This window comes from Poeciliopsis prolifica, unplaced genomic scaffold (assembly GCF_027474105.1).
Source record: "Poeciliopsis prolifica strain line A6 unplaced genomic scaffold, Auburn_PproV2 SCAFFOLD005, whole genome shotgun sequence".
Classification (NCBI taxonomy): domain Eukaryota; kingdom Metazoa; phylum Chordata; class Actinopteri; order Cyprinodontiformes; family Poeciliidae; genus Poeciliopsis; species Poeciliopsis prolifica.
In genome coordinates, this window is record NW_026562380.1 from 12,369,806 (window position 1) to 12,397,747 (window position 27,942).

The window sequence follows — 27,942 nt, forward strand, 5'->3', positions numbered from 1 at the left end:
ACAGTAATGTTTTGGGTCAGATTGCAGTTGTGTCATGCTTCATCAGTTTTTGGATCATTGGTCAGTCCTCCATGAGGTGTTCAGAAGTCAGGATATTGTTTTCTAACTGAACCATCCCTTAAACGTCTTTATAGAATAGCTTTGTAATTTACACAGAGATGGAATCTACTATCTGTATTTGGTGACTTCCAAAAACAAATAGGTGTTCTGGATTTGCTTTAGGGGTATCAGAGGAAATGAGGCTAAATATAATGCATGCCATGCTTTTTTTCTATTTGTAAGAAATTTTGTTTTTCTTCCTCTTCAGAATTATGAACTACTTTGTGTTGGCCTATTTCAAAAAATCCCATTATATACATTGCAATTTGTTGTTGTAACATGAGAAAATAAAACAATATATACACCATGGACCCTGACATATAAACAGTGACTAACAGCAGTGAACATTTATAACTTTACACACTAACATAAACAGTGTTTCTGTTTAATTCAGCAACCAGCCACACTGCAGTGCTGTTGTGTCTCTTCTTTATTCTGCAACCATGGTTACCTCTGCAAGATCAAACAAAAAAACACTAACAACCCACTGAATAATCACTTCACTTGTAATGTATGAGTTGTCTAGCCTCTGGAAAAGAGAAAAAAACAAAACAACAAATTACTGAAATACATTTTTTCCAAGGTTAGACATATTTTAAGCAGATCAAAAGGAAACAAAAACATCATGCAAATCTGTTCACGGTTGTATTCACAGCTTAATAACCAGGACTGAAAGATGATTAATTTCACATAATAACTTTAAAAAAAAAAAAGAAAGATCTTTGAACAGCTGCACGAAGAGTTCTTCTGAGCTTGAGTTTATTTATGCTTCTGGCTCAATCAGGGGATTGCTAGGAAGAAGTATGGAGAAGCCTCCAGTCAATTTGTCTTACTGACATATGATGCTGACAACACTTAAAAAGAAAGTTTGATGAAGAAGGACCTCGGTACATATCCCAAAGAGACAGCGGCTGACCGAAGCCGTGTGCGTGGGCTGAGCTGCGTTGACAGGAGATATGTCTTCTCTATCTCAGTGTCCCTCGCAGCGCAGGAGATGAACAAATCTGCAGCCTTTTGTCCGCCGAGACCTTGGGGGCAAACCTAGAACACATTGCGGGCCCCTTTGCATTTCTGGAATCTTGGGAGATGGCGGAGAATCAGTCCAGAATAAATAAAAAGGGCTTTAAGCAAAACAAAACTAAACAAGAAAAGAAGAGAAAAAAAATGTAGGGCAAATGTTGAAAAGACACCACCAACCTTCACAGTAATCTCAGTTCAAAGAAAAGATTTTGTAAGTGTGCCAAGGAATTTTTTAAAGCAAATAAACCTTGATCTTATTACTAATTATACACAAACAACTTCTTCTTAGTTCATGTAATTATTCCACACTTGGAACGAGTCAATACATTTACATATTGCTCTCAGTACAAACCAGAAAGTACAAGAAATACACAAACCAACGAAGAGGAAATTTACACTAGGTGTGACTGTGAGAATTGAATGAAGCATTTCTTTTGGGGGTAAAATCATTTGAATATTTTAGTTCAGTTTGTTTCAGATCCATGATGTTTCATTGTTTCTAAAATGACTTATTTGTGTCTCCTAAACAACAGGGATTTCAGAGAATGTCATCTTCTGTGCGTACCTATCTGCTACAATCTTCTGTTGTGTTTTTGTTTTTTTGTTTTTCTCTCCGCTATGACATATATAACATTGTGAGCTGCGGAGAGACAGGCTTGATGGAATACACAGATCCGGGGCTGGGAGCCCTCCATCATCTCCTGGATATTGCGAGTTTTCATTGGATGAGAATCTGGTGATAAGATTTACTGATTACAGAGAGCTTAATGAATCTGGTTCCCTCACTGTCTTACTCTGATAAGTCCGTGCAAAAAAAAAAAATAAAGTAAACTTCACAAACTCATGTCCGGTAATCAGAAAAAAATGAAAGATTTTCTATATATGTATAGAAAATTCTATATATATATATATATTACACTCTGCTGTCATACCACTGTTTGATGTTTTCATATTTGAGCAGTTGCAGCTATAACCAGCTGAGACAAATAACTTTCGCTTCTTCCATTATGGATGTACAGTATTTACATAAAAAGATCAATGTCCTTGCAAAAATACAAGTATTTCAGTCAAAAACTGTTCCTTTTCAAGAGGCAAGTATAAATCTGTACAGTCTCCTTGGAGGGATTTAGGCAGCACAGTGTGAACTGGTCCATCCATGCATGGGTAGCAAAAGACTCGAGACCATTCATTGTGACCGCAGCTTCCTAGCTTGCTGGAAGTAACTGCCAAAGAAGATGTATTGCTTTCGAGTCGGTCATAGACTTCCAACATTAAAACACATGGGGCGCTTCATCAGAGAGCTTGATGTCTGTGTGAGATGGCAGGTAGCCTGGCAAGGCAGAAGAAAGGGAAGAGACAGCAGAGAGATTTTATGTCGGTATTTGCATAAGAGTGTGTTTTTGCCGGCAAACACATTCATCTTGGATAGGCAGATTGTTTACTGTAGGTGTGGGAAGGGAAGGGGTAAATCAGCTGGAACCTCATAGATACCGCTTGATGAAAATGCTTTCACCACTGCGCTGCATTCCTGATGCACTAATTATTTTATTGAATCAAATAATTCACCTGGACGTGCTCATCACTTTAGGCTGGCGCTTGATTGTGCTTCACTTACCTGTGTATACTAATACCTCTGTGTGACAAACTAAGGATGGCAAAAGCATAAATATACAGCACATAATAAAAGCTGCATCTTGCCAACTCGTATGACAACCCAGTGGGTGAAGGGGAGGGACGTAAAGCAAAGCATCAGCACTTAAATTAAGTGAATCCCTCATTGCCGACAGCGAGCTTCAGCTTGTGGCCACATTCCTCTACTGTTATAAAGGGTTATAAAAAATAAGACACTGCAATGTTGTGTAGGTTTTAAGAATCAGCCAATAAAGCTTGACTTCATTCAGAGATGCTCAAAGATAAAAAAAAAATAAAAGAAAAACTGTATTTAGTGCAGTTTGACTAAAGAGTTCATTCCAAGCAACCTAATTTCTATTGCATACAAGTGAATCACTTTTTTAAATACATATAATGAAGATGTTATTCATTAGAGTAATTTTGCTCAAAATTACTTTAATGAAGCTCATTTATTATAAATATGTTTTTACACTAAGAGCAACTTTTACTTTTTACTACGTCAATTATCACTTATAACTAATAAAACCCCAAATTCTGTTGGTTGGAAAATTTGAGTGAGGCATAAGATCAGTCATAGAGAAAATGATTCATAAGCTGAAATGTTGGGCTGCCGAGTGTCCATGTACATTACAGGATATTTATACAAGATTTAATCAGGGCTCCTTTAGCAGAAGTCACGATAATATTTCTGGGTGTTGCGTAAATAATGTCCCTCTGGCTCTAGCGGTGTTCAGGAAGTCCAGGTTGCTTTAATTGTGGCCTTCAGGTTGTCTATGTGGTTGGCTCTGGTGTTTATCAACAATACTCCATAGATTTTTTTTTTTAAACTAGATTTAGGTCAGAAGAGTTTGCTGGCCAATCAAGCACTGCATGGTCATTAACCAGGTATTGGTACTTTTTCAGTGTGGTCATGTGCCAAGTCTTGCTGGAAAATGAAAGCGGTATCTCCACAAAGTTTGGCAGCAGGAGGGAGAACAGCTTTGGCCTTTATAGAACACAGCAGACCTGCACCAGCAGATGGCATTGCTCCTTAAATCATCATTGACTGTGGGAATATAATAATGGACCTCGAGGAACTTGGATCCTGTGCCTTTCCAATCTAGGCCCAGAGTCCGGGAGATTGGTTTCCAAATGAAATGTAAAATTTAATTTCCTCTTTCCGCTCTACTTTATATGAAAGAGAACTTTAGCAGCCCAGTACACTTTCTCCTTCACTCAGGTACAACACTTGTGTTGTTTCAAATTGTGCTAAGGCACAATGAATGTGACAGTTTTCTGGCTGAATGTCCTTCAAGAGTTTCAGATAAACTAATATTTCAGTATTAGGAAGTTTTTTTATAATTGGGTTGTTAAATGCTTGAAACATACACCTATGAACGTAATCAGTCTACGTGATATATGAGTTTTACATCTCATCTACTGTTGGTAATTATCAGATTGATGCATTGTGCAAATTGCTATACGATTAACTCTTTGTGCAGTGGTTCTTTATTGTCAAAAAGGCTTAACATAACCTCAGTGTGGACAAGTGTCAGACAGGTAAGGCTATAAAAACATCAATAATTCTGTAAATTAAGATCTCTGGAACTGCTAAGAGTTTTAAGGCCTTTTTTTAAACGATTATGAATTAAATGTATCATTCGATTAATTAATTACATAGCATGCAATTAACTCGATTCAAATTAAAGCTGGGTTCTATAAATGGCTGTATAATAATTAGTAACGCAAAGGTACCATCGTCCAATTAGCCAGAAAATGTAAGATTTGAACAAAAAATTAAATATCTAAATATTTAACATTAATATATGAATCAGTTTGCACAATAAAAATAATCACACCACTAAATATGTCAAGCCATCAATTTAGATTGGCATGAAAAAATATGCATGTGAAAAGTACAGAGAAAAAAAAAGTTAATGCCTGGTGATAAAAAGAAAATTTCCTCAAAGGAATATCCATTTACCCTTGTCATTACAAGCAGATATTCATGCAATTTTAATTCTGAATACACCCACATTACAGTCTCAGTGGAATTGGTGAAGGATGCGCCACTACAACGTGAGTGAAAAAACAAAAATCCAAAAATAGGACATAGAAGCATTGATACCTCTGCTTTTTGAGTCCAGTTGTATATCCACATGGTCCAGTGAGGTCAGCTCATCCCCCTCAGGGTTTGGGACAGCTATGGAGGTCACCGCAGGGATGACCTCTTGTTCTTTGTCAGGCTTCTCTGTGGCGTATGTGTTCATGCCTGGGATCTTTCTGCAGGTCGTGCAGAGTGGGAGAAGTTTAGAGTAAAGCAGAGCTGCATTAATGGAAATCTGCCATCACTTTTACTTCCACTAATGCTTTCACTGGGCATAATGTGTCACACACTATTTTTAACAGTTAAAGATGGTGGAGGATTGTTTGATAGCTGGAAACTAGGGCGTTTTGCATTCCACTGGGCTACGCTCTCTCTCTTTTATATTGTTCACCTCAGTTTTCAATCAATTTTTCATCCCCTCTGATGCATCCCCAGTTCTGCCTAAAACTAACTTCTTGCATTTCTAATTTCAGATTTCTCCCTCATGAGCTTGTGCTGCAGCTGGCGCTGTGACATTCGGGGGGAGCTCAAGAAATTCAAAGTTGATTTTATAATGTAGCAATTACAATCCAGAAAGTTGAAGTCAAATAATGTTTCACTTTTTAATAAGCAATATCTTAGAGGAAGCAGACCAATCCCCCATGAATGACATGGGATTTCTTGCAGTAGAGGATACTATTTACTGTATGTCCCACACTGTATAATATACGTTGTCTCAGGTCTTAACTCCTCAACCTTTCCTGCCATTCTGCAGAGTATGCCTCACCTTGAATGGCTGTGTTTAGCATTTCCGAAAGGTCAACCCTCACATTGTCAGATAGATGAATATTGATAACTGCAGGACTCTGACACCCATTCAGCACTCTGGGAGAATTGATTAGACTGTCATTCCCTGTAATATTCGGCAGATTGAGACAGAAGGGAATTGTCTTATTTCTCTAGCTATTATTGTGCCATGGATGTCCATAACTTGGAGGTATATGGAGTCTGAATACATGTGGAAAGTTTCAGAGAGTTCAGGGGTGGAGGAGCACTTTTACAGTCAATGGACATCTGGACAATGCTGCGCAAACATTAAAGAGGCTAAATATTCGATTGTATACCAGCTTTTTTTCTATTTTTTTGAAACCTTGTTGAATGAATTTTGCATTCATCTCTCTTCCAAAGAAATCCATAGTGAATGCGCTGCACCTTTTATACAGTACCTTTTAAATTTATATATCACAAAGATAGCCAATCCCATCAGCACCACTGACACCAGCATGATGACTGCAGTGCCACTGTGCCCACTGTCACTGCCGTCCACAAGAGGAGCTTTAAAAGAGAATGAGTGAGAAGATTAGTGATATGAACTTTAATTATAGGACATTGATAAGAACTCTGAAGCCAATTCTCAGGTCCTAAAATGGCACATTGTTAAACCCTTTTATCATCCATTAAAACATCTACATTCTTGTTAGATGTTGATGTGGCCCTGGGCAAGGCACCTGTCCTTCTCCGGATGTGTACATATGATGGTGCGGACAGGTCAATGGGTCACTAGTGTAAAACACTTTGAGTGTTTGATTGGAAAAGCACTATATAAATTCAGTTCACTTACCAATCTATCTTTTAAACTACTTGACTGTCAGCCAGTTTGCTTCAGCTGAACAAAACTCAACAACATCATTACAGCTGACCAATGTAAAGTCTTACAGTTACTATTAACTACTTTGTTCAGCTTTGTTTCACACAAAAGCTTGTTCGGTTTGCCATTGTTAAGTTGAGACACCAGTGCACTTTGATCCATCTCTCGGCTTATTAATTCAAATGGGAGTTCAGGTGGGATTTGTCTTTGAAAAAGTGAGATGAAGAAACTTCAACGGCTGAACAAAATGCATAGTTGATCATTTGTGGTTCATTGTACATTACATAGGTGACTTTTGCTATTTTTAAAGAGAATATCTTTATTTTCTTGCTAATGCTTTAAGCTTCTTGGATATAAGGGTAGGGTTTCCAGAACTGGTAGACAGTTTTCAGCACAAACTCAACATAAAACCCTGCCATCCAAAAAAAACTCGAAAAACATCCCAAATCTCAATCTTTGTTGAAATTCATGTTAAAAATAGTCAAATACTGTACAGTTGATAAACACATGATTATTAATGATAATGTCACATATTCTAGACATTTCAAAATAGATTAACTAATCAAATGAGGCGAAGAACAAGGCATTGTCCAAGTTGTTTTTCAAACTTTTCAGACACAAATTTACAATTATTTTGTTAGAATTTACTATTAATACTTTCTAATAACCAAATACAGTGAAAAAGGAGCTACAATTTTAACAACTTGACCAAAGCATATTTTTTACAGCCCAACATGTTCAGTTGGCTGGAAACCCATCCAACACTATAGTCATCTGAACACTGTTAACCAATGACAGTTCTAAGATACATTGTAACTGGAATATTCAAATGCTACCAAAGTGACCTGCTGATTGAAGCAAAGAAAAAACAGAAATCCTGGAGATGTTTTGAGAAAGCAACAAGATATTCATCTATATAACACAAAATCAAATTGATGTGTTTGGATCTAATGAAACTAAGATCTATGCAACACTTTAAACATCAGAGACTGATGTAGAGAAAATAAACATTTAAAAAGAGAAAGATGGTGTTTTTATTCAAATCATAAGATCAAACTCAATTATGCAGCTGTATCATCCAGAGCAGAAGCGGGTCAACAAAATCACAGTGTGGTACTGAGGCAGTAGTACATAAGGCACCAAGCAAAGATTGCTTCTGACATCAGAGAGAACCGCACATGTAATTTTTTTTGGTTGCAAACACACTTCATTGGATTGAGATTTATCGGAGAAGGAGAGAGTGAAAAATAGAAAAAAAAAACCCTTCAGTCTCACTCTCAAAGAGTGAAAGCTGCCAGTCCTTTAGCGAGCTAGCTAGTTGCTCCAGAAATAGAGAAAGAGCATCATAGCTCGTCTAGTTTGGTCGTAGTTTGTTGCTCATTTAGAAAAAAACATCCACTTTGAAGTGGATCCTTTTTCAGTAAAGATACACTTTTTCAATTATTTAACTGAATCCATAAAAATACAAAACGTTAAATACATTGAGAATTGTTTCACGACCATCAATGTGATTACCAGAGCTATTTTTAAAAGAACTAGCAAAAGCTTTGGTATACAGTAGCAAATCTACCGAAACCATTATCTTAACTGGATTTCTTTCCCGTTTCTCAAAGACATGCCTTTCAAATTCAATTCACCTACAGAAAATAGCTTGACAGCTCTTTTGACTGCCACTTGTCCATTTCATTTAATCAAATGCGGTCCGCCCAATATGCTGTCATGGTCAGGTGAATGGACTGGACTTGAAATGAGTGAAACAGCAGTCCAAACACACACTTTAAAAGACCTTTAGTAAGCTACAATAACTATTGGCTCAGAACTTTCTAATCTCTTGGCTCTTTGGAGAAAAAAAGAAATGACGAAAAAGGGGAGCAGGTGGGTTAGGCGGGGAATACAGGGACACACTTACCTGGAGACAGCCGTGTGGCATACACATTCACCTGCAGTCCAGGTTTGATTGTAAACTCGATGAGATCCTGGTTTAGAGCACTCAGCAGAACCTGAGAAAGCTACAAGGAGGAGTGAAATAGGAGCAGAGAGGACTGCGTTAGCTGCAGCCGTCCACCAATAATCCACATTCATCAATATTTCACCCGCAGTCATTTCCACCAAGAGCATGAATTATGGATAGGAATTTCTGTTTCCTTCTAAAGAGGGGCAAATCTTTAAATGACACATGTAAAACCGGACCTACCACACTGAAACCCAACAGGCTTTAAGGACTTTCAGGCAAAAGGGCGTCCTGCTTGGAGCGCAGCTGTGACATTTAAAGAAATATTAATCTTTCTGCTACGTCTCCCACACTGGGAATATTTCCTCTATACCTTCATCAGCGTAAGTATTCTAAAGAGGATAAGAATTACCCATTTAAAAGTTCAACGAGGCGGTGTTATAGGAAATCAAACTATGTACTGATATCATAAAATAGCTGTTTTAATTTCTTCTCCCTTAAGTGTCAAAAGTTCCTCAGCTTTTCACACCTTGATGAAACAGTCATTTAGCAGGGGAGCAAAATGCCTTCCCAATGCATATTTGAGTCCTTAGCCATGCCTCACTAATTCCATCTCACTCTTTCTCAAATCTTTCCACTGGTTAAAATTAGACTGCTCTACACAGCATGAATAATTACTTTTTGTTCTAGTGGCATATCAGGGTCAGTAAATCTATTACACATTTTAATAAGCCCGGGCCACGCATACACTTTGCCACGCACATGTGTGCGTGTGTGGGCACTGCTCACTTAATGTCTCCACACTGAAAGTCATTCACTGGAGATGAGAGAACAGTGAACTGAAGATTTATTACCCTATTGTCTGTGAGGTTCTGCCAGGTAATCAGACAGGCTTTAGATAAATACATCTCTTTAATTCCCAATCCCAGCAGCCTGCCCCAGTTTGTCTCCCTTCTCGATGGTGCCAATTATATGATGCATCAATGTAATTAAATACCTATTAACTTAGTTCAAGACTGACTGTGAGCCAGCAAAATCATGTTTACTCCCAATGAATAAATGAGCTTCCTGCACCGCACTTAAAAAAATACCGCTTTATTATTTTTGTTTCATGTTTGATACTTTTAAATGAACCATTAAAGCAATAATCAATTTCAAATTGTCTTCTTTTGCCATTTGAACATTTTAACAAATACAAAAAGTGCGATAGCTCTGAATAATGTTTTCTCATAATATCATTTAAGGGCTCCTGCGAATTTAAAGCTGAAAAACACATGAGCGGGTCGAATGACACATTCTGCTTTGTGGGCGTCAATTGACAGGCAGGTGTTCATATAAAGAATGGCATTGCCCTCTAGTGTTAACTTAAAGTATTTGCTTTTAGGCAGGAATGGCATACATGTAAGATTGATTAAACGGTGAATTATTTCTCGCTTTAGAGCAAAATATGCACAAGCAAAATATATTTTGTACGACAGCTGTCAGAAAAAATAAACCCGAATTAATTGATTTTGTGCAGCATGACTGATTATAAACCCAGAAACATTAGGAATATAAGAACCAGGCTCAGTGGCTTTCTGAGATCAGATGGATGTTCCTGCTTGCAGAGAACAATGAGCCTGTCGAAAACACATTCTTCTTTCTCTCTGTGTGAACACTTAATGGACCACACCAGAGACTGTTTGCATGTTTTAGCCCAATTACTGCAAAAAAATGTCCAGTCCTCATTACAGCTGTTCTTTTTCTGAGGCATGATATACCTTGGCATCTATTTATTTCACTCTGATATAGAAAACACAATTGCCGGGACCTTAAGCTGCTTGGTTGCTTCAGGTGATCAATCACAATGAGTATCACGCCTGCATTTGTACTTGTCAAAGTTAACCTTACGTATGTCTGGCTAAAGGTACCAGATGTTACAGCTCAAGATTCACTAAAAATTGTGATTATGTGACGGAGAAAATGTGTGCATTCATCATGGCTGTATAGCAGCTTCAACAATACATACATTTTGTGAAAGGCAGGCTGAACTACATTCAATTTAGGGTTACATTAGGATTCTTATTACTATTCTTTGTATTCTTCATATTCTTCTTCCTAGATGATTAAATATTATCAATATTATTATTACTATTATTATTATTTCTTGTATATGTTTAGAACCGGAGTTTCACAGTTATATATCTGTGAAAGCAAGTTTTTGCTCCTGACACCAGATCAGAGAGAAGTGCTACTTACATACCTGCCATTAGCCACAGCAATAAAACTACCTAAATGTAAATGAAATGAACATCATGTCATTGCAGAGCAATCTTCTGGCAAACATGTGTGGTTGAATTTGTGCTAATATTATTATGACACATATAACCCACTGTGGTAAAAGGAAAAAGTTATTGTGGCAGGAATCCCTGACAAAATCTTCTTCCACCGCAGGACAGAGCATGGCACCACACTGAAAAGCCTGCTCCAAGAATGTCACAAAGAATATAACAATGCGCCAAGGGTGCTGGCCTGCTTTTCAACTCACATCTGATCAAATGTCATCTATGTACTGCAGAACAAATCCGATCCAGAAGTCCTGTTTCACAGAACCAGAAGAATGTCCCAGTGTCAGAAGATAAGTGTGGAGGTGGAGGATGTTGACAGTTCTTGGTAGGTGAATGTTTTAGTGACAATTGAGTGACAACAAAATGTACTGCAAATGTAAAAACAAACTAATGTATTTTTGATGACTTCCTGAAATTAATTTTGCAGTACAGAGCCTTCTAATTTCTAACACATTCACAATAATAATAATTAAAAAGTTGAAAAATATATTTTATATCACAATGTATCATCTGATACTAAAATGTTTGTGGCACATGCATTATAATATGTTATGTATCCATATGTGGGTATCTAAATATTTAAGGGACAACTGGAATTCATCAAAATAAATATAACCCAGGTGAATACAAAAATCAGTTTCCAAATGCTATTTTCATTTGAAGAGAAAAAAAGCTATTCAAAAGAACCCAGCCTGACGTACAAAAAAGTAAGCAGCCGGCCTTATGAAATCATATTGAAGCCAAAAAAGTACTTAAATAGAACTTGAAAGGCAACATAAAGCAAATGAAAAGATCTTAGAAATAATACATCATATTGTAATGAAATTCAAGAGCAGAGACGGAACAGATCTAAATTAGTCCGGAAAAGATTACGGACATTTCTAAGGCATTGGAATTCCATCAAACTACAATGAGAGCCATTCGCCACAAATTGAGTGGTGAACTTTCCCAGGAGAGGCCATTCTACCAAAATTACTCAAACTCACCCAGAAGGTCACAAAATAACCCAGAACAACACCTGAACTGCAGGCCTACAATTCAATTCAATTGCCTCTCGTAAGGTATGTTATCATGACGCAACAATACAAAAGGAGATGGACAAATCTGGCATGCATGAGAGATTTCTGAGGCAAAAAAATTCCCAAAAGACTTCAGAATGATTCCCATCATTTTTGGAAAATATTATATACTCCATTGAAACAAAAAGGAACTTTTTGGAAGGTTTCCTGTTACAGGTAATGTAAAACATTAGCTGTTTTACAGCTAATGTAAAACAGCTATAAAAATGCATAATCGTAACCAGCAGTTTTTTTTTAAGAATAATAACTTCATATCAACTGTTAAATGTGATCACAGATAATGTGATGATCTGAGGTTGAGTTCTTGTTAAAAGAACTGAAGGACTTGTTGTTACTAATAATATCCCACCATCAGTTCGTAACATTGAGCTCAAGCCTACTTGAGATATTCAGCAAGGTAATGGAAAGCTATATGTCTGTTTTTGAGAGCCATGAGGATCATATTAATATTTACCCTAAGCTTCTGAATAATTTGTTGAGACAGTACCTGATCCAGATGTGCCCACTTTTCATTCATGCCTCTGTCTCTTGACCTCCTTTCTGGTACAATGAAGACCTCAGCTGTAGTTGGTAAACCTGGGAACAGCTTGACCAGGAGTTGGTCCTCATTAATCCCTGTGACCTTTAAAAATATCAACAAAACATTGCCAGTGAGCTCTAACTTCCAAATGAAGTGGAAGTCTGTGCTTCGGACACAAAGATATTACCGGAGTTATGAGCATTCTCTGCATTACAGAGAAAAGGCTTTCTGCGTTCTCCTTTATGTATCATTTGCCTTAATACTGTCAAGGTCTAATCCCTGGATCAAGTGGAACATGGAAGCTCATTCTGACAGTTTTTGGTAAAGGCCGGGGCTTTTAGTGCATTTATGCCATAACCAGAGGTCTACTGTCAGTTTCCTGGTGTAGAGCGTGGTAAAATCTGACAGGACAGAAGGTCAAAGTGAATGTTTCATACTGAGGGCTACTGCTGGATATATATAGAACAGAGTATCCAGGTCTTTTACATAACCTGCTATGCTATGTCTTAAAGAGAAAACCAGTCACAATTTAACGGCACTTAGGTTAATTTTACTTGGGGTTTTTATTTCTGCTGCACCGGACGAGTTTTCTTTGCAGTAAACTGATAATTAAAAACTTTTACAGTTGTAAACATAACAATTGCACTACTACTACTGGGATTTGAAATTTAAAGTATTTTTGGCATGTTACTAGACAAATACTAACATTTTTTCAATGTAAGAATAAGATGGACTCTCTCTTGAGGCAGAAACATCAAAGAGCAATACAGTATTGTCTTTGTGACCTACCTGAACTATGCAGGTCTTCACAACTCTGCCAATGTCTTCTCGCCACTCCGATACCCCTGGGTTCATCTCATCCAGATTAGAGGAAAAAACCAAAGGATGTGACCTGAAATAATCTAAAATATAAGAAAAAAAGCTTTAACTCTGATTCAGCAGTGAAAAGAAGAAAGGGATATTTTTCCATCCTAAAGATTATTTGGAGTCAGTGACCTGCCACTATTTTGTTTGAAAATCTGCTGTTGAGCCTTCTGCATGCAACAATATCAATATGTAAACTCTAGTTTATTAAATACGGGTAGAGAATACAACGAGGGGTTACAATGATTAAGGATGCTGAAGTCACACTATTGACTGGAAGGAAAATTAACTGTTGCTCTGTAGAGACTTACTATACTGAAAGTACAGTAAGCTTCAACAAAGAATTTCAGTTTTCATTTTGGGAAATAGTTCAAAACTAATTAAACCTGGAGGAATATATATTCTTTGAATCTGTAATGATTCTGAATGAAAGTAAATATACCATAAAATACCCAAAATATTATTTTCAAATTTGGATTCAGAGTTAGATTTAACTTTAAAAAAAGTATATATATATATATATATATTATATATATATATATATATATATATATATATATATATATATATATATATATATATGTGTGTGTGTGTGTGTGTGTGTAGAGAGAAAGAGAGAGAGAGAGAGAGATTTTGTACTTTTATCCTAACTAAACTTTCACAAAATATTATTTACAAAACATCAGAATTTGAATTCACCGCTAGGGGGCGACAGTAACACACAGGCAACAAGGCTGTGAACTTCTCGTCATACGTTGAATCATTTCATTCGTAATTTTAATCATTACTCCAGGCTTCAGTTAGAGGTTGTTTCTAAAAAAAAGTTTATGTCTGATCAGTATAATCCAATTCTTAATATGTGTTAAAACTAATGTAAAACTATATGTTTCTGTTTGTTAACTACATATTGACTTATTGAATAACTGTCTTTTTGGTTCTCTGGGCTGAGCAGTTCCATGAGTTTTCCTGTTGTTAAAGTACCTCTGAATTACCTGTCAGAAAACTAAAAGGAGTCTTCGTCACATGTACATAGCCTTTGAATTAATTTTCACTGTGTTTTCATTAATTATGAAGATACACATTGATAAAATTGGCCAAACCTTATGCATGATTTAATTCATCTGCACAAACATATTAAATAATTGAGACTTTGCACTCCAATAATGCTTATTTGTCAGATTAGAAGTATACATTTTTTCAAAAACCTTTGTGAAGAAGTTTTATTCGTATTAAATAGTGTTCCTTTATGTATCATATAAATGTAATGTTTTTTGAATCACAGTCAAGGTGTTTTTCTGTGCAGCTGGAAACAGTGTACAAACTAATGAAACAAGATGTGTCTACTGAAGTAAGTTTCCAGGGTTGTTGAACTTCCCCAGACAGTTATTTGGGAACTTGCTGTTTTTCCCGTGGCCTTCCCTGCATGGAGATAGAGTGTTTAGTTTTCACCTCCCATAGACATTACAGTGAATGAGCATACAAGGTTTCGTATGTTTTCCTTTGTTTCTTTTGTTTGGTCTTCGAAGATTGAGTCTCCGCCTCGGTAGTAAAGAGAGATGAATAAAGTAACTATGCAACTCTGGGTTCCTCAGAGCGGATCCTAATTTGTGCCTAATGCAGTGTATTTCTTGCTATCCGTCTGCAAATGTATTAAAGATTGTTTTTGCTCCCTGACTTTTGTCTGGATCTCAGTCTCTGAATTGTGCACTTCACACCTTTAAAAAGTCTTAAACGTTTTCTTTACCCCAATTTTTTTTCCAAATCTTTGTTAAACATTAGCTGTCAGCAGAAATTCACAATTAACATCACATAATATTAGCATGTGTATAATTAATTGATGCTAGTTTTTATTTTCACTTTTCAAAAATATTCTGATTTATTGAACATGACAGCATATTATTCTCTGAAAACTCAGTAATACTATTTCTATTGATTGTGTGATTCCTGACTGAACCCGTTGACTCTTGTAAAACATGACAGATTTTGGCCTCAGACCAAACCAAAACAACTCCTAAGTGACCTCCTGGTTGTAGATATTATTTACTAGAGTCATCCAATTACATTCCCTTACTGCAGACAAATTAGTGAAATATTTGGAATTATTTTAAACCGTGAAAGCATCTTTGAAATTTTCACACGTAGATGATATGTTGCAAGGAGGCAGATTGAAAAAAAAACAACAACTTTGGTTGAAAACTTAACCTGGTACAGATTCAAATCCATGATATGGTTAGCAAAATATGGAGCTTTAAACTTAAAACACCATGTCTCTTTTCAAGAGGGATTTTAAGGATAATGTGTACTCTTAAAAAATCTTTCTAGCTTAAACAAACAGAAATAATAAATTTTATTACCATAAACTGCCACTCTGATTTGGTCCTGGTGGACAATATTACCAGCCAAAGCCTGAACAGTAACGATGTGACTTCCCTCTTTGGAGAAAGTGAAGGTGATTGCTCCATCAAGGGTCACAACTGGCTGCAAGACAACGGGACATAATATGTAATTCTCTGTCATGCTTTTAAGGCAAAATTGCCTGGATATGGCTTACCTCTGTCTTATTGTCAAACCACCAGAAATATGTGACAGTTCCCACACTACTTGGGCGAAGTGTTGTTGTGAAATTCACTGCTTTGTCCTTAATGACCACCAAAGGAGCTGAAAGTTGCACCTGCTCGAGGTGACCTTTAGAGAGAAAACACACAGAGTGTGAAGTTACACTTTTTATTAAAACAGGGCTAAATTTAATGCCTCCCCGGTGCGTCTAAGCTTCAACAAATGAAATGTTTGTAATATCTGGCACAGCAGAGACCAAGTGGAACACACTAAACCCACTGGTGGACAGCGTTAAAGCTGCTTGCACCCCAGAAGTCGTTTCATTTGTGCACATGGGGAATTTTTTGCTTTTCCAGCCATAAAATTGTCAATACTAAAAACCACAACAGTAAGTTTGTTTGAAATTGATCCGTGGGGCTCTGTAGAAGTAAGGAAATGGACACAGCAGTACATTTTTCTGCTACACAGGAGGTTGGATTAAAGTAATGAAAGAAGACTATACTTATATCCTTGAAAGAACTATAATAAAGGGAAGGTATGGCCCAGTACAATGTGCAGAAAATGACTTACAAGACACGTGGAGGTAGAGGAAGACCCTGTCAAAGCCGAGATGGTTACTTGCTGTGGCTGAAACTTGATAGATTCCAACTTTATTGTAGATGTGCTTGACCCCATCATCGATGGAGCTGATGTTAACGTAAGATATGGCAGTTCCATCACCAAAGTCCACTGTTATACTTGTCATTGAGCTAAGACCCTTCAAAAAAAAAAAAAAAGAAAGAAAGAAAAAGATGCTGTTATTCATCCTTACCCCTTGTAGTCACTGATTCATAACAGGAGCACTTTCAATAAAAGCTACAAGAACAAGGTCTTGTAAATCACGTCAATGCATATTTATTTGATACGCCAGGGCTATAGCCTTGTGACAGCATCTTTGATTCACACCACATTAAATAAAAACATGCAGCACGTGAGTAATACCCCTTTAGGTGTATTTTGACGTGTGGTAAAAACAAATTGCAAAAGCAGTCTTGTAAAACAGTCCCCTGAAATGTCATGGTAAATAGTGAATGTTGAGTTTAGGTAATTGCAACCAGAAATGTTTACCTTCATACCCTAAGGAGAAAAGCTTTGTAGCTGGAAGGCTTATTGTTATGTTGTCTGTTACAATCCCTTGCAAACATATTCATGGTCTTTCAGTTTTTTTTCACATTTTACCCAGTTACGGTAATAAACTTTGCTGATCTGTTTCATAAAAACTAACAGAGTAGTGTCTAAGCGTGACACAGTAGAAACATGTTTCTTGTGTTTCCATTTTCAAAGGAAACACAAGATTTATGGTCTGATTTGTGTTCAGGACTTTTGAATAAAAGCCTTTCAGAACCACCTTTTACTGCAAATTTACTAGCTGGTAGATTTAATAAGTTTAAACTATTTAGTTGTTTGCTAAATTGATTAGACTCAGTGTATCTGTAAACAGAAATTTTCAACTCTTGCATCAGATTTGTAATTGAAATTAGCTGTTGACATTGTCTTAGCCATTCTGACACTTGAATAAGGGCAGATATAAACCATTTCCCCCAGAATCCACCCCAGCATGACGTTTCAAACATCTTCGAATTGTGTGTTTATGGTGATGGGCAGTGTTACTTTTCTGCTACACATATTATGTTGCATGAAGGAAAAAAAAAGTTTAGTTCTTTTCTCAGTTGACTGCAAAACGTCCTTCATGTGTCTTCAATACAGCTTGAACAAACAGCAAAACATGACTTTTCTCCAGAATTAAAATGGGCATTGTGGTTGTTTTTTTCCATTAAAGTTCCCTCTGCCTTCATTAGAGTTGCCTGGGAAGGTTTATGTCATCCCCTTTCCATTTTTAAAGGTGGCTTGAACAGTGCTCAAAAATTGAGAAGTGGTTTGATGCTCTCGCTATGATAATTGTCTTTTAACTTAGGTGCTGTTTATTAACTTATGCCAAGGAGAACTGTGTACACTGGGATTTGTTTATTAATCAAGTGATTTTCTAAAGCCAGCTAGATATTTAAAAAAATAGGAAAGAAAAAAGTTCCTTTTCTCATCCACTTCAAATTAATTTACTACTTTGTCACACTATAGAATGTGAATTATGTGCACTGAGATTTGTGCTGATAATATAGAAAAATGTAAGAAAGTCACCAAGTCTAGCCCTGGCTCCCTTTTTCCTTCAACCAAAAATTCTGTGACTGAAAATATAGTTGGAAGGGAATAAAAAAAATGCATTATTACAAACTTCATTTAGTCCATTGTAGTTGGTAATGTTACGTTGCTTAACTCTAATTTTCTCTTTTAAATTAATAACACGTCTTCACTATCCATGTATGAACATTATCCCCCAGGCGTTTAACGAGTGGAGCAGTGCTCTCCTCTCCCATCACACACTCCCTGCTCCCTGCAGCGCCTCTTCTTTCCAGCATCTCTCACGCTCACATCAAGTGTAAAATTTAAGACCGTCTTTTTTTTTTTTCTTTTGTAAAAATTGGCACACAGTCAGCAGTGAATTGCTTACCGCAGGTCTTAAAACAAAAATCACAGTGTGTGAATCATTTAAATACACTCCCCCTGTGATCTGAAATGGGAGCACAGTGGGAAATTATACCCGCCTCTGGCCAAAAATAATGCAACAAGACCAGACTCCAGAATCCTTTCATTCACTAATTCATCACTAAAATTCTCCAGTTACTTGTGATCCAAGATTCTTAACTCCAAAGAAGAGAGAGAGAGAAAAATCTTAGTTTGCATCACTGCCTCTGTTATTAGCTGTTTTAAATATTTGATCTTACGCAGGATTTAAAGTCTCATCTCATGAATGAAATTCTCAGGGTTGAGATATACAGTATCTCTATTAATCAACAATGATACGCTCCTACAACACAGTGGGAGAGCGTTTGTGAGACACTTGCAACTATTGTTGTTTTTTCCAACATGCCAACTTGCGAATACACAGTGAAAGATAAAGTATGTTAAAATCAATTAGTTATTATTAAGCTGAAATTGCATTTTTAAAGATTGAATTGCATATTATTGTAACTGATGAACCACTGTAAAGGTGAGTGATGAAAGGTGAGTTAATGTGCAGTAAAAACAGGTGGCTTTGTTTCAGATCTATGTACTGTTGAAACCAGAGGTTTGCATGCAGTGAATAAAATGACACATGTACCATTATTTAAGTAGTTTTAGGTCAGGTTGAATTACCTAAATTATTTTTATTTGTTAAATACCACAACATTGAGAGAAAACATAAAAATCAGAATTGTACATACATTTCCTAATTATTTGGTATGAGTTGCCTTTCAACTGGATGACTTAATTTTGGGTATCCATCATGTTTGGATGCCCAATAGTTTGACCTTCAAAAGTTTGATGACCTTTGATGTAACTAAGTCAGATCTTTAACTTCCAGGTTGATATCTTTAGATATTGCTTCAATATTTCCACAGATTGTTCTACCTCATGTTGCCATCTAATTTATGAAGTGTACCATTGTCTACAGCCGAGCAATTTCACAACATGATACTGTCAACCCGCACTTTACAGTCAGTGTAGGGAAATTGTCTCTGTTTTTCATCTAAATTTAATGCTGGTCATTAAGGCCAAACAGTTGAACTTTAATCCATTAATTTCACTGGACATGTCTCCAAAATTAAAGTCTTTGTTCCTGTGTGCATTTTAAAATTGTAATCTAGCTTTTTTATTCTTCTTTTGAAGAAACAGCTTACCATCATGTTAATCAAGAGAACAGTGTGTTACAGGTGAGGTCTTGAAATACATCCACAGATGAGTCTCCAATCATTAATATAAACTTCTGACTTTGAAGACAATAAGTTAATCTGTGACAGAGTTTCTCTCATCACATTGATGTTCAGTAAAAAATAAATAATTTTAGTTATTCTAACTAAGTTAAATCAAGAGAAAACTGGTCTGAATAAACTTCAGACCGTGAGAAGATGTCTTTCTTTTCGGTAAACGTAAACTTGTTTCAGCTGCATTTATGGAATGATTATTTCATGTAAATTTGAATTGGGTCTATGCTTGTCTTCATTTCTACAGTCTAAGTTTATTGAATTCAGTATAACACGTTTTTCAATCATCTTGCACTTTCTAATCTATTCTATGTTTACTGTTAGACAGCAAACATCTATTTTGTTTTGTTTTTGTTTTCTAATGAAATCATCACCTCTTCCAGAAAGACCAAGAAAGTAACATTCCTTCCCAGCATTGCTACAAATGTTCCCTCGCTGGTGAAGAGCTGGAGGCCCCTGGGAGCCTGGCTGGGACACTTTTGTTGCCTCGGGCTGTACTTCAACAGACTTCCCTCAGTGCAGTTGTTCGACAAAGCCTTGCGATATCTGGAATGAAATTAACAACATAAACACTTTTCCATGCTTTGAGTGAAAAACAGACAAATAAACCAAAATTGTAAAAACATGGAATAGGCTATGAAAAACTGAAAATTTACAATGGAAATGCCTTCACTTTCATGCAGAAATTCAGTTCGAGTGCATGGCATTTAGTTTCATTAATTTTTGTTGTTGTTTATTTTACATTTATGAATGGTGATATACAATACAATCCAGAAAGAACAAGGTCTGGTGTGAAAAACGTATCAAGTTTGGGGTACTATTTAGAAGTTATAAGTAGTAAATCTCTTTGCAATTAAATCACAAAGAATACATCAGTTTTGTATCTGAGTAGTAAGTAGCTATTTCCCATTGTAGCTTGAGAATGTAGTCGGCAATAAAAAAAACCCAGAATAGTACGTACAACTTAATTTTTATATCTTATAAGTCAAGATTTCTAATGTGGTCACTAGCACAGTTTTAAAGTCACTGTACATGTAGATTCTTCAGCCAGCCAAATTCTTCTTTCACTTTCATCTGAGACCAATGAAAATTGAATTGCTGATTACAGAAACAATTCACTTTATAGTAAATAAATATAAAATTATCATTGAATGTGTGGAAAGCTCCATGTGCACTCCTTTTGTTTAAGTACCTGCAGTAAGAGAGAACCCATCCATCTCAGGACCTTTCTCATTACCAGGTACTACAGCGAACAACACTTCGCTGCAGCTTATTGCAACATGTTAAGCAACTATACTGTTTTTCTGGGATGATCAATTGAAAGCATGGGTGTGGTCTCAATGTTTCTGAAACAGCGTTGATACAATTTACATATGGCGCCTGTCATCCCAGCTTCTGAGAAAAGTTCATCTGTATCCATACAAAATAAAGAGTCTGAGAGAGTCATTCACTGCTAATAACAATTCAACAGAAGTATTTCTGAAGAATATCTTGTCCTCTGGTTGCTTAAATTATTCCTTCAAGCAACCAGACACCTGGGTACTCACGTTAGCGCATATTCAACTGACAAAAGAAAGCAGGAAGAATATTTAGTGCAGGAGTAAGGACAGAATCTCAAACTTGACACCTGAGCTCTTCAGTCCCTCAGGCGAACTGTCACTTATCAGGAGCTGATATACCCACATGGGGTGGAAATTACTTCAGAAAGTCTTTCCCAAAGACTGGAACATTAAATTACACTCACATTTTCCACTTAAACCTCATTGTACAAGAAAGGAATCTTGTCAACCAAATGCAGTAGAAGTACCTCTAAACTCATAGATCTGGGACTATATGTCATGTTGTGAAGACATGAGCAAAACTTCCCTCTTGACAAAATCCAGATAAAAATGGAACAGCGTCAGATTTTAGTGGTTGTAGGACTTCTTGTTTGTTTTTTTTGTAAAAGACAAAGATATATTTCTTCTACTGGTGCTGGATACACAGGTTTGTTTTGGTTCTTTCAAACCAGAATGTCCTGCACTAAAGTCTGATTCCTGCTCTTGGACAGGTTTCTAGTCTGATGGTCATTCACATATGCATTCAAACCATGCCAGAGTTCACTTCAGGCTAAATGTGACCCCACATTTAGAAAGAATGTGAGGCTCACATCCTTTCTATATCTAGCCATGGTGAAGATATGATATTAGATCTTATTGTAGACCATTGCCATCCATGTAATGGATAAATAACAAGAAGGAATGGCAATTTGACCAGCAATGATTTAGTTTACAAAAGTACTAAAAATACAAATACAGCTGTTCCATGCATTTTAAAAGTGTTTTTTGTTAATAGCAACAGCAGTACATGAAAATCTACCTCACTGGTTGTAAATCTTATTATTATTATTCTAATGTTTTCATTTATTCCTTCACCATTCCTTCACTTTTGTAACTTTGGTCATTGTATGCTTTGCATCAGCTTTGAAATATTTGATCCAAAGTACACAGTGTGCAACCAACCATTTGAACAATTTTCTACTTTTCTTCCACACTTTTTCAAAGCTGCATTTTCACAGCTTGTGCCTTCTGGTTCATGTCAGCATATCTGAACTAAACGTACCCTGTCGTGTTGAAGAAGCTGTCCCCCGTAATACAGTCTCGAGTTGATGCTGAAGGAACGAACCAAAAAGCTGAAGTGCAGCTCCCATCGACTTGCCTCTCAAACCCATAGTCACTGTTTTAAATTGAGAGAAAAAGGCACACTGGGGCATTATCTGGGCTACTTAATATTTCTGTTAAAGTTCAAGCAGAAATATTTAGTGATGATGAAATCAATAATTTCAAAGCAAGAGAAAAGTGATTGATGTGTGAAAAGTTCCCACACAACAACAGCTGGTTGAGGTTTGATGTTTTATGAATCACAAGTCACAAGCAGAGAAATCATTGTTTGTGTTTACAAAAATTATAATTATATCCAATAATGTCTTACAGATCTTTCATGTTTCTTTCATGAGGGAATCACAACCAGAGGAGCAGAGAAGCTTTCAGTAATAAATTGTTATTAAGCTTAAAATGCTGAATGTTACTTACAGACATAAAGATAAAAGAAAGCGTGGAGCTGACTGAAGTAGTGTATGGGAAATGTAACAGTACTTGTTAGATATTGAGAGAAAAGTAGGTCATCTTCAGTCTGGGTAACTCTCCAGGAAACCAAATTACTCCTGAAAAATAATGTCAGATTAAAGAGTCATCTATCTATCTATCTATCTATCTATCTATCTATCTATCTATCTATCTATCTATCTATCTATCTATCTATCTATCTATCTATCTATCTATCTATCTATCTATCTATCTATCTATCTATCTATCTATCTATCTATCTATCTATCTATCTATCTATCTATCTATCTATCTATCTATCTATCTATCTATCTATCTATCTATCTATCTATCTATCTATCTATCTATCTATCTATCTATCTATATCTATCTATCTATCTATCTATCTATCTATCTATCTATCTATCTATCTATCTATCTATCTATCTATCTATCTATCTATCTATCTATCTATCTATCTATCTATCTATCTATCTATCTATCTATCTATCTATCTATCTATCTATCTATCTATCTATCTATCTATCTATCTATCTATCTATCTATCTATCTATCTATCTATCTATCTATCTATCTATCTATCTATCTATCTATCTATCTATCTATCTATCTATCTATCTATCTATCTATCTATCTATCTATCTATCTATCTATCTATCTATCTATCTATCTATCTATCTATCTATCTATCTATCTATCTATCTATCTATCTATCTATCTATCTATCTATCTATCTATCTATCTATCTATCTATCTATCTATCTATCTATCTATCTATCTATCTATCTATCTATCTATCTATCTATCTATCTATCTATCTATCTATCTATCTATCTATCTATCTATCTATCTATCTATCTATCTATCTATCTATCTATCTATCTATCTATCTATCTATCTATCTATCTATCTATCTATCTATCTATCTATCTATCTATCTATCTATCTATCTATCTATCTATCTATCTATCTATCTATCTATCTATCTATCTATCTATCTATCTATCTATCTATCTATCTATCTATCTATCTATCTATCTATCTATCTATCTATCTATCTATCTATCTATCTATATCTTATATCTATCTATCTATCTATCTATCTATCTATCTATCTATCTATCTATCTATCTATCTATCTATCTATCTATCTATCTATCTATCTATCTATCTATCTATCTATCTATCTATCTATCTATCTATATCTATCTATCTATCTATCTATATCTATCTATCTATCCATCCATCCATCCATCCATCCATCCATCCATCCATCCATCCATCCATCCATCCATCCATCCATCCATCCATCCATCCATCCATCCATCCATCCATCCATCCATCCATCCATCCATCCATCCATCCATCCATCCATCCATCCATCCATCCATCCATCTTTGTGTTTTACTTTAAAAAACTTTCTGAATTGTGACATGTCCTAAACTCTGTTCTTCTTGTGTCTGTTTTAGCTTCACACATTCTGCCTCCGGAGACTTATGAAGTGTTGAGAATTTGACTTAATGAAGTGAAAAGAGTGTAGCTGCAAAGGGGTAACTCACCACTCAAAATCTGCCTCTGTGCATGCGCAGGAGTCTGACATCTGAGAAATATACTGATCTCTGGCCTTGACACATCGAACGTTTGCTCTCAGTTTTTGGAAGATTCTCTTCATTCCCATGATGCACACTTCCCCCTGTGATAAATAATGCATCATAAAAATATCTTCTTCTCCCCTTTGTTTTATAGAATCTTATTCTCCATTGTGTAGATAAATCAGAGTGATTGTTTAAGATTAATCACTGGCTGATCTTTTTGAAGCTTGCATTTTGTAGTACTCTGACATAGGCAGTAGAAAGTCTAACGATTTGCATCATACATGGAGAATAGTCTGATTCTCTGGCTGAAATTATTAACTTAGCAAAAATAGACAAAAACTAGCTGGGTTATATATTTCACTCAAATGTTGGGTTTATCTTGTTGAGAAAGATGTTGGGTTGTTTTAACTCAGTCATAAACTAGGAAGGATTTCTTGTGGATTTTGAAGATCTGTGCAAAATTAAACATCCTGAAAGCATGTGACTGCAATATCTGGCCATGAGGGACTGTTTAATGCTTAGCAGCATTATATTTTCTGGGGTTGCAAAAAATATGGTGGGTCAAAACTCAATACACAAACCCTTATTACCCATGTTTTCTCAAGAAGAAAATGCAGAAAAACTTTCTTGCTGCAAGCCAACAGATGTGCAATCCTGTGCAGCCCTAACAACCCAACCTGTTACGTTGTGTTGTTAGGGCTCCATCTGTCAATATTTAACAAGAACCACGTTAGCAAAATTAGCCAAGCTGAGGTGGTTTTAAACCTGCAGTTTCGAGGGTATTTTGCTAAGCTAATCTCAGATACTGGTGCAGAAAAACTACTGACACACACCAAATGTTTTATGTTGACCATGTGTCACTTTCTATCCTCCATATGTTATTAAATTTAATTTGTTATTAAAGCTGAAAGGACTAGCAAGGAAAAAAACCACAAGTAATAGAAATAGGGTGCAAAATTATTATTTACAAAATAAAACACCATTATATACAAATGGGAGATTTAAAGCACTTTTAAGAATATTTATCAATACATTTAATTCATCTATTGGTTTCGGTAAATACATGGGAGGTAAGTTGAAGCAAAATTGGGGTACAAAATGGAGAACTGATTCTGCATAGTTTGTAATCTTCGCAGAGTCTTTTGTGAGTACTCTTTTGAGAATATGTAAGTAAAACTAGAAACTTAATCAATCTAAATATTCTCCTTTTGAGCTGAGGAATGCTCATTCTCATTTGTCTGCCTTATTTGGTTTATTACTAATATAAACAGTGAATAACGTGTAACCAATATGGCTTATCTCCAGCACCTTAATAATTGAACATTTCAATAGTGAACATGCTCAACTAAAATCTAAATTTTGATTTTTTTTAATATGAAAACAGGAGGTGAGAAAAGTTGTTTCCCATTAGCACATATTCTCAGCTGCCAGCGAACCCTCCTCCTTCTCCTCTTCCTCCTCCTCACATAAACTTCCAGAGATGTGTGAGAAAAATGTCAGATGTGCTTTTTTTCAATGTTAAATAATAAAGAACCTTCGAGCAATTTTGGAAAAAAAAATCATTAGAAAATCTCATCAAATGTTTTATTTAAATAGATTCCTCTACAGATATTTTACTATGTGAGAAAGTCTGAGCAACAGAGCCAGTCTTAGAAACTCCTGTGTAACTCATCTCTAGCAACTTCTGCCAGTATATATGATATACAAATTTTCATCAAAGGTTTACTGTCTCTTGGCTTCTATCAAATGTTGTTGTACATATCAGAGCAAAGTGAAGATATCTATTAAAAAGCCCTTCCTACCTCATTGTGTAACTGCCATGTCACGTAGTCCTCAGATGTGCACCGTTTTTCAAATATAGGCCTGAAGTCAATCTTGAGAAGTTGCCATTCAGATCGATGGCTGAAATGACCAAATATCCTGGAAAACAAGTCAGAAAAACAGGTCATAGCATTCAGTATATGGGACAGAGTTTTCCAAGACATCAGGGCAATAAATAATTAGCCTCTGCATTAATTAGCATATTGAAAACACATAATCTTCTCATAATCCTTCCACATCTTACGTCATTATGAGGATGTCCTCTCCAGGCTCCCCCAGCACCCCATCAACATAGAGTGGAGAGGAGGTGAAGCTATATTTGTCCCAGTTTCTGCCCTCATCAAAACTCAGCCTGAGGGGAAGAGAGACCCACCACAAATGGAGTATAATTCAGTCAGAAAAGGCTTTGCAAGAAAAGCAATCTCACTCCTTGTTTTAAAGATTGAGTATGCTCTCTAAAAAGACGTGGAACGTCCTTGGAAAGTCATACCAAATGTGTCTAATTGGCAGAGGTGTATGTCGGATGGCCACTAGAGATCCTCCTTGATTCAGGAAAAACACGCTGTACTCTTCCTGAAAAACCTGCACAATACACACACAGCCACCTTTGCTTTTACACATCAGAGAAAATTGTTCAAGACTCTGGAAAGGTATACAGCAGTTCAAACAAAATAATGGATGCATCCTCTCACCTAAATGGCAAACAAACACAACACAAAGCTGCTGTTTTCACAAGAGTTTCTGTCGTGTGAAAAATGTCATACAAATATTGGTATCTTTGCTGATTTCTGGGTTCTTACGCCAGTGGCAAAAATATGTACGCGCCCTTTGTTTTATTTGTTTCAAGAGATCAGGATTGCACAAGGCTGGCTGTAAAACCTCGCCTCTCTATTTCTATGCAGATGTGACTTCAGCACCAAAAGCTGAAAAGGGGGTAAAAAAAGAAAAAAAATAGCTTGTATATAAATGTCTGAGCGATATTGTCTTTGTTTGTTCTTTATTCAGATTCACCTAGAGATAGGTTACTTTTAATTAAAAAATATACTGAGCCCAACTCATTATGACTACAGAAGCTCTCAGTGGAGGTGAAAAGGTAAAATGATTGAAGGAGGAAAAACACAACCAGTAACCGGACCTGAAATTAAAAATCCAAAAAGCATATCTGATATTTGCATTTAGGGCCCTGAATTGCTGCCATTACAGTGGAAAATACCCCTTATAAAAATTGAACAATTATCTAAAAAAAAACCAATAAAAAGTAGCTCAATCTCAGTCCAATTGGATGGGGAGTATCTAAGAAGACTTATTCCCAGATTCTATATTAGTTTTAGGTCAAGACTTTGACAGGACAAATAAACTCCATCGGTATCATATAGAGTGTTAAGGGAGCTTCACGGTCACTTGCTATATTGACATTTGAGGCATAAAGGAATTTTAGAAATGTGTCACACCCAAAGCCCCCCAAACCACATTGTACCTCTCTCCAGGTATTTCCAGCATCAGATGTGATGAAGATACTGACATTCACATTGCTTAATTCTGGACCAACCACACCTAAATAAACAAAGGCATAAAAAATACAACTTATTTATACTCCAAATTATTTCAAAGATATCACCAAAACAATTTTTGTGTTGCAAAGTGCTGTCATTCTGCTTGTTGAGATAAGAACACAACAGATGTATGGGAAAGACAGCTATCACCTAAAGTGTTGTCATGGGAGGAAAGTGCATGAGAACGGAGCTAAAATACAGATCTGACTGCAAGTGCCAGAGAGAATATGATCAAAGACCAGCATTATGACAGAGAGTAAACACAAATA

At 36.1% G+C, this 27,942-nt stretch overlaps 1 protein-coding gene across 1 annotated transcript in view; it reads right to left on the reverse strand.

Moving 5' to 3' along the window:
• Positions 1 to 470: 470 nt before the first annotated feature.
• Positions 471 to 27,942, reverse strand: part of LOC129359604 (VPS10 domain-containing receptor SorCS1-like) — a 59,690-nt gene continuing 32,218 nt past the window's right edge. The window contains exons 12-27 of the mRNA XM_055029347.1: positions 27,598 to 27,674; positions 26,611 to 26,702; positions 26,365 to 26,472; positions 26,102 to 26,219; positions 24,264 to 24,397; positions 22,202 to 22,315; positions 19,975 to 20,146; positions 16,332 to 16,518; positions 15,757 to 15,890; positions 15,560 to 15,683; positions 13,131 to 13,243; positions 12,309 to 12,443; positions 8,374 to 8,473; positions 6,043 to 6,151; positions 4,859 to 5,013; positions 471 to 2,449 (exon numbers count right to left, since the gene is read on the reverse strand). Of these exons, the coding sequence (XP_054885322.1) occupies positions 2,391 to 2,449; positions 4,859 to 5,013; positions 6,043 to 6,151; positions 8,374 to 8,473; positions 12,309 to 12,443; positions 13,131 to 13,243; positions 15,560 to 15,683; positions 15,757 to 15,890; positions 16,332 to 16,518; positions 19,975 to 20,146; positions 22,202 to 22,315; positions 24,264 to 24,397; positions 26,102 to 26,219; positions 26,365 to 26,472; positions 26,611 to 26,702; positions 27,598 to 27,674 (1,931 nt within the window). The 3' untranslated portion in view covers positions 471 to 2,390. The remainder of the gene's footprint in view (positions 2,450 to 4,858; positions 5,014 to 6,042; positions 6,152 to 8,373; positions 8,474 to 12,308; positions 12,444 to 13,130; positions 13,244 to 15,559; positions 15,684 to 15,756; positions 15,891 to 16,331; positions 16,519 to 19,974; positions 20,147 to 22,201; positions 22,316 to 24,263; positions 24,398 to 26,101; positions 26,220 to 26,364; positions 26,473 to 26,610; positions 26,703 to 27,597; positions 27,675 to 27,942) is intronic.